Genomic DNA, 13,215 nt, shown 5'->3' on the forward strand with positions numbered 1-13,215 from the left:
TGCTCTGTGAATTCACATTTATTTGCCAGGGGTTTGGGCACAGCTTGGAGGGAAGGACACAATTAGGGGGAGCAGCAGAAGCACCCCCAGGAACATCCCAAGCTGTGGGTGCTGCTACTATTGCTACTCAGTGAGCAGGGAAGAGCTAAACCAGCATTCCCTTTGAAGCCAGTCCAGGCCAGGTGCTGGCCAGGGCCCAGCCCGGGGTGCAGGGGGTCCCCCTGGCCCCAGTGGGTTGCCCCAGGACACACCTGAGCCCACACTGGGTGTTCTCCATCCCTGCAGCATCTGGACAGCCCCAGACGGGCCGAGCTGCCTCTCGCTCCGCAGACAGGCTCAGCAGAAGCAGGAACAGTTTTTATTGCCAGAAATCGGCTCCTGTGCAGGGTCCACACTGCCCCAGCAGGGCCAGGGCCAGCCAGCACCCCCTGTACCCCCATCCGTGGGGAGCAGGGCCAGTTCTGTCCTTGCAGCCAGGGCAGAGCCCTCCGTGCTGGTGCCAGGAGCACTGATGGAGCTGAGGCTGAAGCTTCTCCCGTCTCCATTTCCCCATGGACGGGTGAGGAAGAGGATGTGTCTCACCCTGAGCCTGGGGGCTCTGCAGCAGTGTCACCTCTGGGTACCCCAGAGGGCACAGGAGCTCTCTGCCCTCTGGCCACCACCTTGTCCAGCCCCAGGCGCTGCAGCTTCTCCACCAGGTTCCAGCTGAAGGTGCTGCTCCTGCCCCTGGCCACGGGGGGCTCACAGTGCTGGGGCTCCTGGCAGTGCAGCGAGGGGGCCCTCCACGATCCAGTGCCTGGTGCCAGGTGGGAATCTCGGCCCAGCAGGAGCCTCACGAGTCCCCTGGCGGCGCTGGGGGGTCCAGGGCCCAGCGCCAGCGTGGGGGGAGCCGGTTCTGGGGAGGGGCTGCAGAGGCTCAGCCCCTCAAAGGGCCCACAAGAAGGCACGACGGCATGATACAGACTGGAGGGAAGAGAGAGCAGAAGGGGGATCAGCTGGGGGGGCCAGGCAGGACCCCCTGTCCTTCCCCTAAAGAGCCCTGGGCTGCAGGAGACCCCAAAGCCCCCAGAGGGTGCTGGGGCTGCTCCTCATCAGCCGGGACACGCTGGGACACGGGCACAGCTCCAGCAGCAATGTCCAGACACCGGGGTTTGTCTGACAGCGAACTCCAGCTCACACCAACCCCCAGCGAGCCTTAGGGGGGCTCATTAGGGCTAATCACCGGCGCTCGTTAATGAGGGGACAGCCCAGCAGCCGGCTGCGAAAAGTTCCTGGCTGCTGCCCAAGTGTGGAGGGAGGAAAAAAAACCAAAAACCTGTGTCTGTTCCCCAGAGTGCCAGGAGCATTTACTGCTCCCCTGGGCGAGCCCAGCCGAGGAAGGCTGTCCGTCTGTCCGTCCATCCATCCATCCATCCACAGACACACGGACACCCCAGCAGCCACATTTGGGGAGATTTCTGGTGCTGGCACCGCTCAGAGCATCAGGGGCTGCAGGGAGCCAGGCACGGGGGAGGAGGAGGAGGAGGAGGAGGAGGAGGAGGAGGAAGGCCGGGGCAGGCAGCGGGGGCCCCGCACCTTACCTGGTGGTGGTCGCAGAGGTGGGGTGGAGGATGTGGCAGGTGGTGATGGTGAAGGTAGACGGGGTCTGGGGGAGGTTGTTAACAGAGAGGAACACTGGAAGGGACAGGAGACAAGGGGTCAGGACCCAGGGCACGGAGGGCAGGCGGGGCAGCCAGAGCCGGGCTGGGAGCTCCTTGCACGGGGATTCAGCAGCAACTGCGCCCGGGGCCTGCTCAGAGCGGGCAGCCGGCACAGGACGGGCCAGGAGATGCCAGAGCGGCCCCTTGCAGGCAGCCGGGGGGCAGCAGGGGCTCGCCGGGGCGGTGGCCGTGGCTCATCCCGCTGCCCGAGAGCAGCCCTGGCACAGCCGCAGGCGGAGCATCCCCCCGGGGAGCGCGGGGTGCCACGGACGGGCTGCTGCAAGAGGGGAAAGCGCCGGGGGAGGCGAGGGCCAGCCGGGACAGGAGGGCAGGGGCACCCCGGGGGCTGCGGCCCCTCCGTCCCCTCGCCCCCCGCTCACCCCTGGGGCGCTCCTTGGCTTTGGCGGGCGCTGAGGTAGGGAGCAGCTGGAAGGAGCTGGCGTCCACATCGTCCTCCTCCAGGTCATTGAGGCTGTAGACCTCCTCCAGGTCGGTGTCCAGCTGCCTGAAGTCTTTGGTGAGCACCCCGGGCCGGGGCACCAGGATCCCGCCCAGGTTGGGCTGTGCCAGCTGCTGCCAGTGGTGGAGCGTCACAGAGCCTGGGGATGGGAACACAGCCCAGGGGAGCTCAGGAGGGGCTGTTGGACCCTCAGAGCACCTGCAGCTCCTCACCCACCCCCTCTGGCCCTCACCTTCCAGCGGCTTCACGATCTGCAGCTTGTCGGGGAAGCAGGTGAGGGAGCCCAGGGAGAAGGCGGAGCCAGCCGTGAGCTCCGAGCCCCCGGAGTAGCTTGTCCCGGTGGAGACGACGCTGCCCTCGGGGGTGAGGAAGCCGCTGGAGCTCTCCCCATCTCTCAGCCTCCAGAGCTTGCGCTCCCGCTCGGCCTCGAAGAAGGAGCGCTCCGAGAGCCGCTGCACCGCCGCCTCCAGGTCCTGCCGGCCCGGGGCTGCCCGGGGCTCCTTGATGGCCCCATCGGCCCTGATGGGGGCACAGCTTAGGGCTGCACCTCAGGGACCCCCCCAGACCCTGCCCTCCCTGCCCCAGGCTGCTGCCAGCATCCCAACTCCTGTGCAGGAGCAGCCGCTGTCCCACCCGGCCCCGTTCATCCCCAACCCGGCCCTGTTCATCCCTGACCCGGCCCCGTTCATCCCCAACCCGGCCCCGTTCATCCCCAACCATCCCCAACCCAGCCCCGTTCTGCCCCAACCCGGCCCCGTTCATCCCCAACCCAGCCCCGTTCAACCCCAACCATCCCCAACCCGGCCCCGTTCTCCCCTCACCCGGCCCCGTTCTCCCCCGCCCCAGCACTCACTGAGCATCCTCCGAGCCGGAGCAGTTGGTTTGGGGGGTGCTGGCCCCCCCAGAGTGGGCAGTGGACACCTGCCTGGAGCCCGGGACGTGGTGGGGAGACTCGGAGCAGGACTTGGCCTTGGCTGCCTGGTTCACGGCCTTCACCGTCTCGAAGACGCGCTGGTAGCTCCTGCGGGCCGGAGGGAGCTCGGGGTGAGCCGGAGCCGTCCCAGGGCACGGCACAAACCATCAATGACAGAACTCACTTGTAGTCCGAGCAGGAGCTGTCCGTCCTCTTCCTCATCATGCCCTTGATCTCAGCCGCCAGCGAGTCCTGGGGACGGGATAAGGGGTGTCAGTATGGGGGGGCAGTGTCAGTATGGGGGTGCACAGTGTCAGTATGGGGGTGCACAGTGTCAATACTTGGGGGCACAGTGTCAATGCTGGGGGGGGCAGTGTCAGTGCTGGGGGTGCACAGTGTCAGTTCTGGGGGGGCAGTGTCAGTATGGGGGTGCACAGTGTCGGTACTGGGGGGCAGTGTCAGCACTGGGGGTGCAGTGTCGGTACTGGGGGTGCACAGTGTCAGTGCTGGGGGTGCAGTGTCAGTGTGGGGGTGCAGTGTCAGTATGGGGGTGCAGTGTCTGTACCGGGGGCACAGCAGGCACCCCCCCGTGCCCCCCGGTGCCCGCTCACCACGGGCAGCAGGCTGGCAGCGCTGTAGCGGCTCACGGTGCTGTTGGGGACGCTGCGGCTCCGCAGGCTCTTCACCTCCTCCCGCGCCTCCTGCAGCATCCCGCCGCACTCCGCGTACTTGTCCTGCAGATCCCGCAGCTGCGGGGACACGGGCACGGCTGGAGCACGGCCCCGGGACAGGACCCCCGGCCAGGGGGGCACCCAGGGCTCCCCCCGGGCTCACCTCCATCCGCAGCTGCTGCTGCACCTCCTTGGCCGCCGTCAGGTGCTGCTGGAGCTCCTCCACCTCGGAGCCGTACTGCGGGCGGGAGAGGCCGGGTCAGGGCGCTGTGCCCGCACCCCTCGACCCCCCAGGCACGGGCAGGGGACCCTCACCCCCTCACCGTGCGACACTTGTGCTGCAGATCCGCGACCTGCGCCAGCAGCTGGCTGATCTCCTCCTGCTGCCGCGCCGCGTCCTCCGCCCGGTGCGCCAGCTCCTCCGACAGGTGAACGACCTGCTGGCTCGCCTCGGCTGCGGGAGGGGGCTCCGTCACCGCCGGGCACCGCCCCGGCCCCAGCCCACCCACCCGGGCAGAGCCCCCAGCCCTGCTTACAGAACTGCTCCACGCAGTCGATCATCAGCTGCTGCTCCTGCTGCTCGTACTGACACGTCTCGGTGGCGATGTTGGTGGCCTGGGGGACAGGGTTGGAGAGGCTGAGCGGGACAGGCAGGACACTGAGGGGGCAGCTCGGGTCCCCCCAGGGAGAGCAGGGCAGGGGTGGGCACTGAGGGCATCCTGCAGCTGGCTGTGCCCACCTCCATGCGCAGCTTCTGGTTCTCCTCCTCCAGGCTCCGGAGCTTCTGCTGCAGGGTGTCGTACTGGAAGTACTGCTGCAAGGACAGCGAGGACTCGTGCCTGCGCAGCCTGGGGACAGCAGGGAAGGCCTGAGCAGGGCAGGCAGGGTGGCAATGGCCACTCTGACCCCTGCCCGCTCGCCCAGGCACCCACAGCGACCGAGCTCTGTGGGGTCGGACCCACGGCCACCAAGGGAGGGCAGGGATGTGGCCAGTGCCAGCCCAGGGATGGGATGGCTCCTGGCCTGCCCACAGGAGCAGCAGGACAGGGGGTCCCACTCACGGGGTGGAGGTGGTGGTGGTGGGCTCGCTCTCCTCCGTGCTGGTGGTGTAGAAGTGCAGGAGGTCATCCCTCATGGACACCTCGTGGCGCAGCTGCGCAATCTGGAGAGACAAAAGCGCCTCAGGACGTGGCCAAAGGGACAACAGCAGCCCCCAGGGGGGGCACACAGCGGGCCAAAGCCCAGACCTGTGCCCAGGAGCTGTTACCTCCTCTTTGGCCAATTCCAGCTGCTCCTCCAGGAGCTCATTGCGCTCAGTCAGGCTCCGGTTCTGCTTCAGCAGGGACTGCCCGATGCGTGCTGCCAGCTCCAGATCCCGCTCTTTCTGCAGGGGCAGGTCTGCCTCAGCTGGGACTCACCCCTTCCCCACTCCTCACCCAGCCCTGTGTCCCCAGGGTGCCACCAGCCCTCACACAGGTGGCATCTCCAGCGTACCTCATCCAGCAGGTTGGTGACAGCGTCGATATCGTGGTAGGTCTTTGTGATCCTGGCCACCCGCTCAGCACACAGGACTGGGGGGGAGAGGGCACAAGGTGAACCCCCACACTGTGGGAGCACTGACCCAGGGGCTCAGCACTGTCCCCCCAAGCTGGTCTCCAAAAAGGACTTTTGTCAGCTGGGTGGCACCTCACACAGTGCCAGGCAGGGATCCCCACGGCAGTGACAGCATCGTGGGAAATGGGGGGGCTCACACCTCACCCCCAACCCTGCCCACACCTTGAGGGGGCAAGAAAAACGCTTGGCACCCTTGCTGACCCCACAGCACAGGCACAGCGCCAGCCCCACTGCAGGACTCACGGACAGCAGGGGGACAAGGAAGGGCAGCAGCAGAGACAGGATCAGAGGTGACATCTCCAGCAGAAAGCAGGCTGGAGCTCCAGCATAAACAGCCGTGGTGGCACCGTGCCGAGCCGGGCTCGCGGGCGGCGTCCCCTCCAAGCTGTCCCCAGCCCCCTCCCCCAGATCCCCCCTGCCCCAGTTTGGTTTCTCTCTGGGGGAGGGGACGCTGCCCCCCGCGCCCACCCAGTGCCCCCGCAGCTGCACGGCCCCGGCGGCGGGGAGGGATCGGGGGCTCCCACCGGGCCCCCGGCACAGCCCTGCGTGCCCCGCCGCTCCCCGGGTCTGGGGGGAGAGGCGGTGCCAGCACCGAGTCTCGGTGCCCCCGCTGCGGGTCCTGCCAGGCAGCGCCGGGCACGCACCCGAGCAGAGCCCCGAGCCCTGCCCGCACCCCAGAGCCGGCTACAGCCCCGGAGCCGCCTGTGCCCCGCACCCTGCCCGGTGCCCTTTCCATGCTCTGCTGCCCCGAGGCTGCGTGCCTCAGTTTCCCCCGGCTGCGCTCAGGGCCCCAGTCAGAGGCACCCCCCGGCGGCGCAGACGAAGTGGGTTAACGGGGAAGCTCAGCCACACAAATCCCATTAGGCGTCCCCAGCTGGGGTTGTGTAATGGCGAGAGCGTTGTCATGGCAATGCCCCCACTCGCCACCCCGGGCCCGTCCGGCCCGCACTGCCCCGGAGGGCACGGACCCCAAACACGGACCCCAAACACGGACCCCAAACACGGCCAGGGGGCGCAGGGCCAGCCCCATCCCCAGCCTCACCCCCCTCTCTGCACCCCGACAGGAGCCGCTCTCCGCGGGGGTCCCCAACTGCACCTCGTCAGGCCCCTGAGCCGTTAATTGGAAGTAATTAGAGCATGAGCATCGTTCCGCTTGGAGCGAGCGGCTGGCCCTGGCAGACGGGGGCTGCGGCGCTGGCCAAGATGTAAACATCCAGCCAGGGCCCGATTGGGGGGGGAGCACCCCGTTCCCACGGCAGGAGGGGCGCCCTTCTCCTTCCCCACGGGCACACCTGGCACACCTGGCTGTCCCCTGTCCGTGGGGACAGCTCTCCTTGGGCTCGGGGTGACCCTGGGGGTCCCCAAGGGACCGGGAGGCGGCAACCCCGGGCCAGAGGGCGGCGAGGGAGCCGGGGGTTGAGGGAAGGCACAGGTGGGGAGCGCAGGGCACCTCCCGAGGGAAGACCCCGGCCCTGACCCCTCCGGACCAGCCCCGGCCCCACCGCTCCAAACCAACCCCGCGGGGAGCCCAGCCCTGCCGCAGCCTCATCCTCATCCTCATCCTCATCCTCATCCTCATCCTCATCCTCACCCCCATCCTCATCCTCATCCCCGGGCCGGGACCGCCCGCGCCGCCCTCACCTTCCTCCAGCTCCCGGGCGATGGGGTCCGCGCCGCGCTCCGCGTTCCCGTTCAACTCATCGTAGGCGGCGGGGCTGCTCCAGATCTCCATCGCGCCGTGCCCAGCGCCGTGCCCACCCAGCCGTGCCCACCCAGCCGTGCCCACCCAGCCGTGCCCAGCCCGCCGTACCCACCCAGCCGTGCCCACCCAGCCGTGCCCAGCCCCGCCGCGCCGAGCGGAGCCGCTGCGGCCGCTGCCGCCCCTATTTATAGGATCGCCCGCTCCCCGCGCACCTGCCCGGCGCATCCCCCGGCGGCGGGGACGGGAACGGGGCCGGGACGGGGGCGGAGCCGCGCGGGGGCGATGCGGGGCTCGGGGTGCGCATTTCCCCCGTTTTCCCCAGGGACACGATCCCCATCAGGCACCCCAGGACTGGGCTCTTTGTTGGGGAGCCCGCCGGGACAGCCCTGCTCAGCCCTGGGGGCTGGGGGAGGTGTCCCTCCCACCGCTTGGCACCCTGCGGGTCCCTGAGCAGCCGCTCTGCAGTGTTGATGCTGTGGGTCACCCACAGACGGCAGCTCTGCCCCCTGGGAAGGACGGGGAGGGATTTGGGGCCCCTCACACAAAGCCATGGGGTCCCCATGAGGGTCAGGGTACGTTTGTCTGGCCAGCCCTGCTCTGCCATCCCCCCATCATCACCCACGTCACAAACCCTGCACCTGCAGTGCCCATTGCAGTGCTGGGCCCTGCCAGGTCCCTGATCAGCAAAGGGGCTTTTCCATCCCACTCCAGCCTCCCCGTTCACCAGCCCTGGCTCCAGGCATGGCCTGGCATGAGCCAGGATGCCCCACACTCCCTGGCTGGCACCCTCTCGTCCCCACAGCGCTGGTGCAGAGGCAGCACAGAAGCAGGAAAGGTGAATAAATCATGGTGTGCTGAATTATGGAGGAGCTGGCAGGCACGTAGCACAGGCCGTGGGTGTGGTGCTGGTAATGCCAACGTGCCCCAATGCCCACCCTTGTGAGCACCCAAACAATCAGTGAAGGGATGCAGCTGGAGCTGCCCCTCAGCATTGCACACCTTTGCCTGCTTCACTCCTACCCATTGGGACCCTGCCATAAACCCTCAGTCCTCTCTGGGGTGAGATTGGAGCAGATGCCCTCAGTCTCACCCTCTCCCTCCTGCTGGAGCTGGATTTTCCCTTGGTGAGGCCTGGGATGACACAGCCAGCACCACCCACCCTCCAGGGACCCCAAGGACTCAAGCACACGTCCCAGCACGGACAGGCAGGAGCTGCTTCTTCCTAATCCCCTGCCCCAGGATTTGCTGCTCTGGGCAGGTTCCCTGTGCCCGCACAAGCAGATTACAGGGGGCTATTTCTGATGGCAGCTTAAAGGTTTGACGCCATGGGCCCCCTCCAGCACATGCCAGCAGCACTGGAGTGGCTGTGACCTGCAGGAGTGTGGCACTGAGAGCCCCTGGCCCCATGGAGCAGGGCTGGGGTGCTGGTGTGCTGCGTGCTCCCCACCCCATGGCACAGACAGAATTTGGGGTTCAATCCCTTGTACGGCCACTGATGGTCGCCTGCTGACCAGAGAGGGAGCAGCCACCAGGGGAAGGCTGCGAGCACAGGCAGGGCACGGTGAGGGTGATGCCCAGCCTGCAGGGAGCAGCTGGGTGGAGGCTTTGCCCCCATCTGTCTCCCACTGCCCCACATCCATCCCCCAGCCCCCTGCTCTAATCCTGTCCCCGCCACACGCGGCCCAGAGGCACAAACAAGGCAGAGATAATCCGTCTGTGCCCCCCGCTGAACCCCGACCTTGCCCAGGGATGGAACACGTCACAGGGCCGTGGGCACTGCCCCTGCCTGGCCATGGGGGCTGCAGGAGTGTCCCCATGGCATCCCCACAGCTCTGGGGGCTCTGCTGGCACCAGGGATGGATCCCCTCAGCTCTGGGGGTCTGCTGGCAGCAGGGATGGATCTCCTCAGCTCTGGGGGTCTGCTGGCAGCAGGGATCTCCCCCTGGGGTCCCCACAGCTCTGCGGGCTCTGCTGGCAGCCCCCTGCTCCAGGCTGGCATGCTGGAGGAGCAGCAGCCCTGGCATCCCCTGGCACACCTCGCCAAGCCCACCAGCGTCCCAACCCAGCACAGGGGAGCAGGGACATGCTGGGGATCCCAAGAAAATGCTGGGGGGGCTCTCTCTCTCAGCATCCGGCTTGGCTCAGCAGCAGCTGCTCCCAGAATTAGCCCGGGATGTTCCGGGTGAGGAAATCCAGCCCGTCAATCCCATTAGCGGCGATCAGCCCGGCCGTGCCCACCGCCCCTCGCCGGCCCCGCTGCACTCACGGAAATACTGCAGGGTCTCCTCGATCTGCCGGGGGGTCAGGGGGGCTACGGGCTGCGGGGGGGCGCTGGGGGCTCGCAGCCAGTCCCTGTGCTCGTAGCCAAACACGGTGTCAGCCCGCAGCGTGTAGCGGGGCAGCTGCTCGCCCAGCAGGCTGACGATCTCCACCTCGGGGACAGCCTCGCTGCACAGCTCTGGGGACAGGGGGACACAGGGCCACGGTGTCAGGGTGGTTTTGTTTTGGTTTTTTGTTTGGTTTGTTGTTTGGTAGTTTATTTGGGCTTCCCCCCCGCCCCTGCTTTTAGTGTCGGTTTATCTCTTTGCTGCTTAGCTACTTTTCTGCCAAGTTTCAAACCCCTTCCTCCCACACGTCCAGTTGTTGACCCCTCCTGTCCCAAGCAGTTTTCCTCCCTTGTATCCCTTTGCCTTTGTGTTCCACCCCCAGTGCTTTTGATTAGCTGAGCATCGTATCCTCCCTTGAGACCTGTCCCCCCCTATAAGCTGTTGTTTGCCCCCAGCTCATTGCCACCCAAGACTTGGGGGAATGTAGCATCAAATAAAGGAATCCAGTGCCACCCCAGTGCCACCCCAGTGCCACCCAGGCCCGTGCTGCTGCTGGGGCCTTTTTGTTTCACGTTTTGCCTCCATTGGTAGCTGGGATTCTGTGGAGCCCCGAAAAAGGGGGACTGTCACCCCCTCACTGTCACCATCAGCCCAGGGTGGTATGTGGGGAGGGGGCTGTGCAGGGGGGAACCTCCTGCACCCCTCAGCCCACTCTGTGCCCTGGGGGTTTGGGGCTGGGTCCATCCCCAGAGCCCCTGGTGCAGGGATTGGGGGGTCCCCCGCAGGGTGGCACTCCAGGACCCTTCCCCAGCTCTGTCCGGCTCCCCTCATCCTCCCGCTGCCCGCGGGCAGGGTCCTGCTGCCATCTCCTGGCCACGCTCTGCGCTGGGCACAGCGGGCCTGGCACGCAGTGCGGGGTGAAGGATGCCGGGACAATGGCTCATCTCCGACACAGAACAGTGACAGGATGGAGGAACAGCCCAAAGGAGACCCAGCTCCTCACCCCCCGCACCCCAGCTCCCGCCGGCACCCTCAGCTGTACCCACCGGTGATGGTCGCGGCATCGCGGCGTGTGCCCGCCTGGGACGCCGGGCTGGGCTGGGGACAGGCGGGGACAGCTGAGCCCGGGCTGGGCAGGGCGTGGCAGGCGGGTGGGCTCTGGCTGGGGAGGGTCTCTCGTGGGAGCGGGGTGTCCAGTTTGGCCGGTGTTGCGTGGGGGCCCGGCTGCCATGGGGAGAGGCACACCAGAGTCCCTCCTGCGGGCCCTGCCTGGGGGGAAGGAGCTGTTCAGGTGATGCTCGAGGGCTCCAGGGACGCATCCTGACCCCCCATAGGACAAAAACCTTCCTGGAGGCAGCATCTGCCAGCCCAGGAGGCATAGCCAGGGCTCGGGTGGTGTCCTGGCACAGGAGAGCTGCGGGAACAGAATCCAGCTCAGCTCCACCCCTGAATGTGGGGCAGGTTTGGCAGAGGCAAGGGGTCAGCGTACCTGCTCTGCGGTGGCTGCTGTGTGACCGGGGGGCTCAGCACCAAAGCAGCACCAGGAGAGGACAGGACAGCACAGGACAGGACAGGAGAGGAGCCTGTCCCCACAGGGTCCCTGCCGGGTCGCTGCCTGTGGAACGAGCAGGGAGGAGCTGTCGAGTCGCCCGGCGCTGGGCAGACACGGCAGGAGTGCCAGGAGAGCCCTGGGCAGCTCCACCTCGCAGAGCAAAGTCCACCTGCGAACCTCCGCCCTGTCGGCAGCAGGATGCAGAGCAGGGAGCGGGGCAGGGCTGGGCGGCATCTGCAGCTGCCTCATGCCAACCATAAACATCATGAGACGGGCCATAAATCCAGCGTATCCCTGCTCTCTGGCCGCCTCCAATGGCTCTGGCTCGGGCTGCAGCCGCTGCTGGCACAGCTGCCCTTCTGCCCTGCAGGGCAGGAGCTCCCTGCTGCATCCCCAGCCCTGCTCCCACCTCCCCCATTGTGCCACAAGCAGCCCCTCGTGCCCAGCTCATGCCAGGGCATCTCTCCTGGCAGATGCTCGGGGTCGCTGCCACATGCACAGCACCCACAGCACCAGGCCACGCTGCTCCCCCTGGCACACAGGGACAGCACAAAGCAACACACAGACCCTAAATCACACCCACAGCCTTCCCCGGCCCTGTGCCCCCTGGCACTGCCACACACACACCTCGGGGCGGCCCGGGAAGCAGCTGCCCATCCCCAAACCCTCATCCCCTCCTGTCCCCAGGGACCCACCGTGTTCGGAGGTGCCGCTGGCTGCGGAGGGAGCGCGGCCGCTGAGGGTGAGTCAGCTCAGCCGGGGCTGCCAGAGCCCTGCGTCTGCTTTTGGCCCCGCTCCTGCACGTACATTCACTCTCCCCGGGGGAACCTTGTTCAGACACGTGCGGAGCAGCTCCCATCGCCCCAGAGCTGCTCCCACCGAGCCCGGACCCCGCCGAGCCCGGACCCCGCTGTCCGCCCTCCAGCAGCGCTTGATGAGCCGGGAGCTGCCCCGGGAGCTGGGCCAGGGCAGGACGGGGGTCCCGGGCACCGATGGGACACGGGCCAGGAGGAGCACGGTCCTGGCTCAGCCTGGCCCAGGTGCCTGTGCAGACTCGCTCTGTGCCCTGCCCGGTGCCATCCTGCGCCTCCTGCCCGGGCACCTCCCGAGGAGCGCCGTGAGAAGGGGAGAGATGAGGCAAATTCTCCTGGGGCTGCGGCTGCCGCCCTCAGATTCTCCGGGGAGCGGAGGGGACCGGCTGGGCACAGCCCGGGGATTTGGGGTGCCCAGCCTGGGGAACGCGGGACACCGTGAGAACGGGAGGCACAGCGCAGCCGGTGACAGCGGGCGTGGAGTGGGACACCGCGGGAGCCCGGGAGTGCGGGAATGCCGGGTTTGGGTGCAGGGATTGCGAGGAGGGCGATCCGCACACACGCTGGGCGCTGCTCCTGGCTGCGGAGCCATGGGAACCACGGACATCGCTCCCATGGACATCGCTCCCGGCCGGGGATGCCGGGACCCGCAGTCCATCCCTCCCTGAGGACCCCGCAAGCAGCTCTGGTTGCTCTGGTCCAGGTGTCCCCTAGCTCCATTTTCCCCCCCAAAATCCCGCACGTGCCGCTGGCAGCTCCGCCCGAGGGAACCGGGGATCTCAGCATGTGCATCCCTGCCCACGGCTCCAGGAGGGCTGCAGGACCCGGCCCCTCCTAGGGCAGCTCTTTGGGGCATCTCCAGACCCGCTGGCACTTTGGGGACAGGCAGCTGTGACAGCACGAACATCCCTGTGAACGCAGCAGGGCTCCACGAGCTGGGGTCCAGGCTCAGCACAGCCAAACCCCCATCCCAGGCACACAGCGCTGGAGCCAAGGCCTGTCACAGATCGTGCAGCAGCTGCAGCAGCCCAGGGGCTGTCTGGCCCCCATCCCATGAGGCACCCCAGCCCCACGGCCCTCGGGAAGTGCACTGGGTTCTGCCCGGAAAGCAGCTGTTGTTTTGCTCGCTGCAGGTCCTGGCACGGGCTGTGGCAGGAAGCAGCTCCATTTCCCTGAGCACTGGGGTTGGCTGTGGCCACAGCACCGAGCTCAGGCAGGCAGGATGTCCCCCCCAGCCCCACTTCCCAGCCCAGCTCCTGCTGCTTTGTCCCCGCTTGCTCCTGTCCTGAGCACAGCACATGAACCTCGCTGTCCTGCCGTGCTCTGTGGCAGCCTGGGCCCACATCCAGGCAAAGCAGGTGCCAAGCATGGGAATGAGCTCCCCAGGATCACTCTGGCCCGTGGAGGGGCTCACCAGAGGGTGAGAGCTGTGCTTTGCCCTGGTTTGCCCCAAGGGACCGTCCC

General features: G+C 67.3%; 1 protein-coding gene across 1 annotated transcript; it reads right to left on the bottom strand.

Moving 5' to 3' along the window:
- Window positions 1-519: 519 nt before the first annotated feature.
- HAP1 (huntingtin associated protein 1) lies at window positions 520-7,125 on the bottom strand. Its single transcript, XM_058041612.1, has 15 exons — window positions 7,000-7,125; window positions 5,239-5,315; window positions 5,012-5,128; window positions 4,806-4,906; window positions 4,484-4,592; window positions 4,281-4,359; window positions 4,068-4,198; window positions 3,908-3,982; window positions 3,685-3,822; window positions 3,258-3,325; window positions 3,014-3,181; window positions 2,393-2,679; window positions 2,081-2,299; window positions 1,581-1,674; window positions 520-963 (listed from the first exon to the last, which is right to left on the bottom strand). Exons 1-15 carry the CDS (start codon window positions 7,088-7,090, stop codon window positions 579-581), a joined length of 2,139 nt encoding a protein of 712 aa, XP_057897595.1. The 5' UTR covers window positions 7,091-7,125; the 3' UTR covers window positions 520-578.
- Between the last annotated feature and the right edge of the window lie 6,090 nt (window positions 7,126-13,215).

Source organism: Melospiza georgiana, chromosome 28 (genome assembly GCF_028018845.1).
Source record: "Melospiza georgiana isolate bMelGeo1 chromosome 28, bMelGeo1.pri, whole genome shotgun sequence".
Taxonomy (NCBI): Eukaryota; Metazoa; Chordata; class Aves; order Passeriformes; family Passerellidae; genus Melospiza; species Melospiza georgiana.

What these genes read in the sequence shown, in the direction of transcription:
- HAP1 (XM_058041612.1), bottom strand. Translation starts at nt 7,090, where the DNA reads ATGGAGATCTGGAGCAGCCCCGCCGCCTACGATGAGTTGAACGGGAAC. An exon ending in TGGAATTGGCCAAAGAGGAG is followed by an intron (nt 4,907 to 5,011) that starts GTAACAGCTCCT and finishes TTGTCTCTCCAG; the next exon opens with ATTGCGCAGCTGCGCCACGA. An exon ending in ACCACCACCACCTCCACCCC is followed by an intron (nt 4,593 to 4,805) that starts GTGAGTGGGACC and finishes TGCTGTCCCCAG; the next exon opens with GCTGCGCAGGCACGAGTCCT.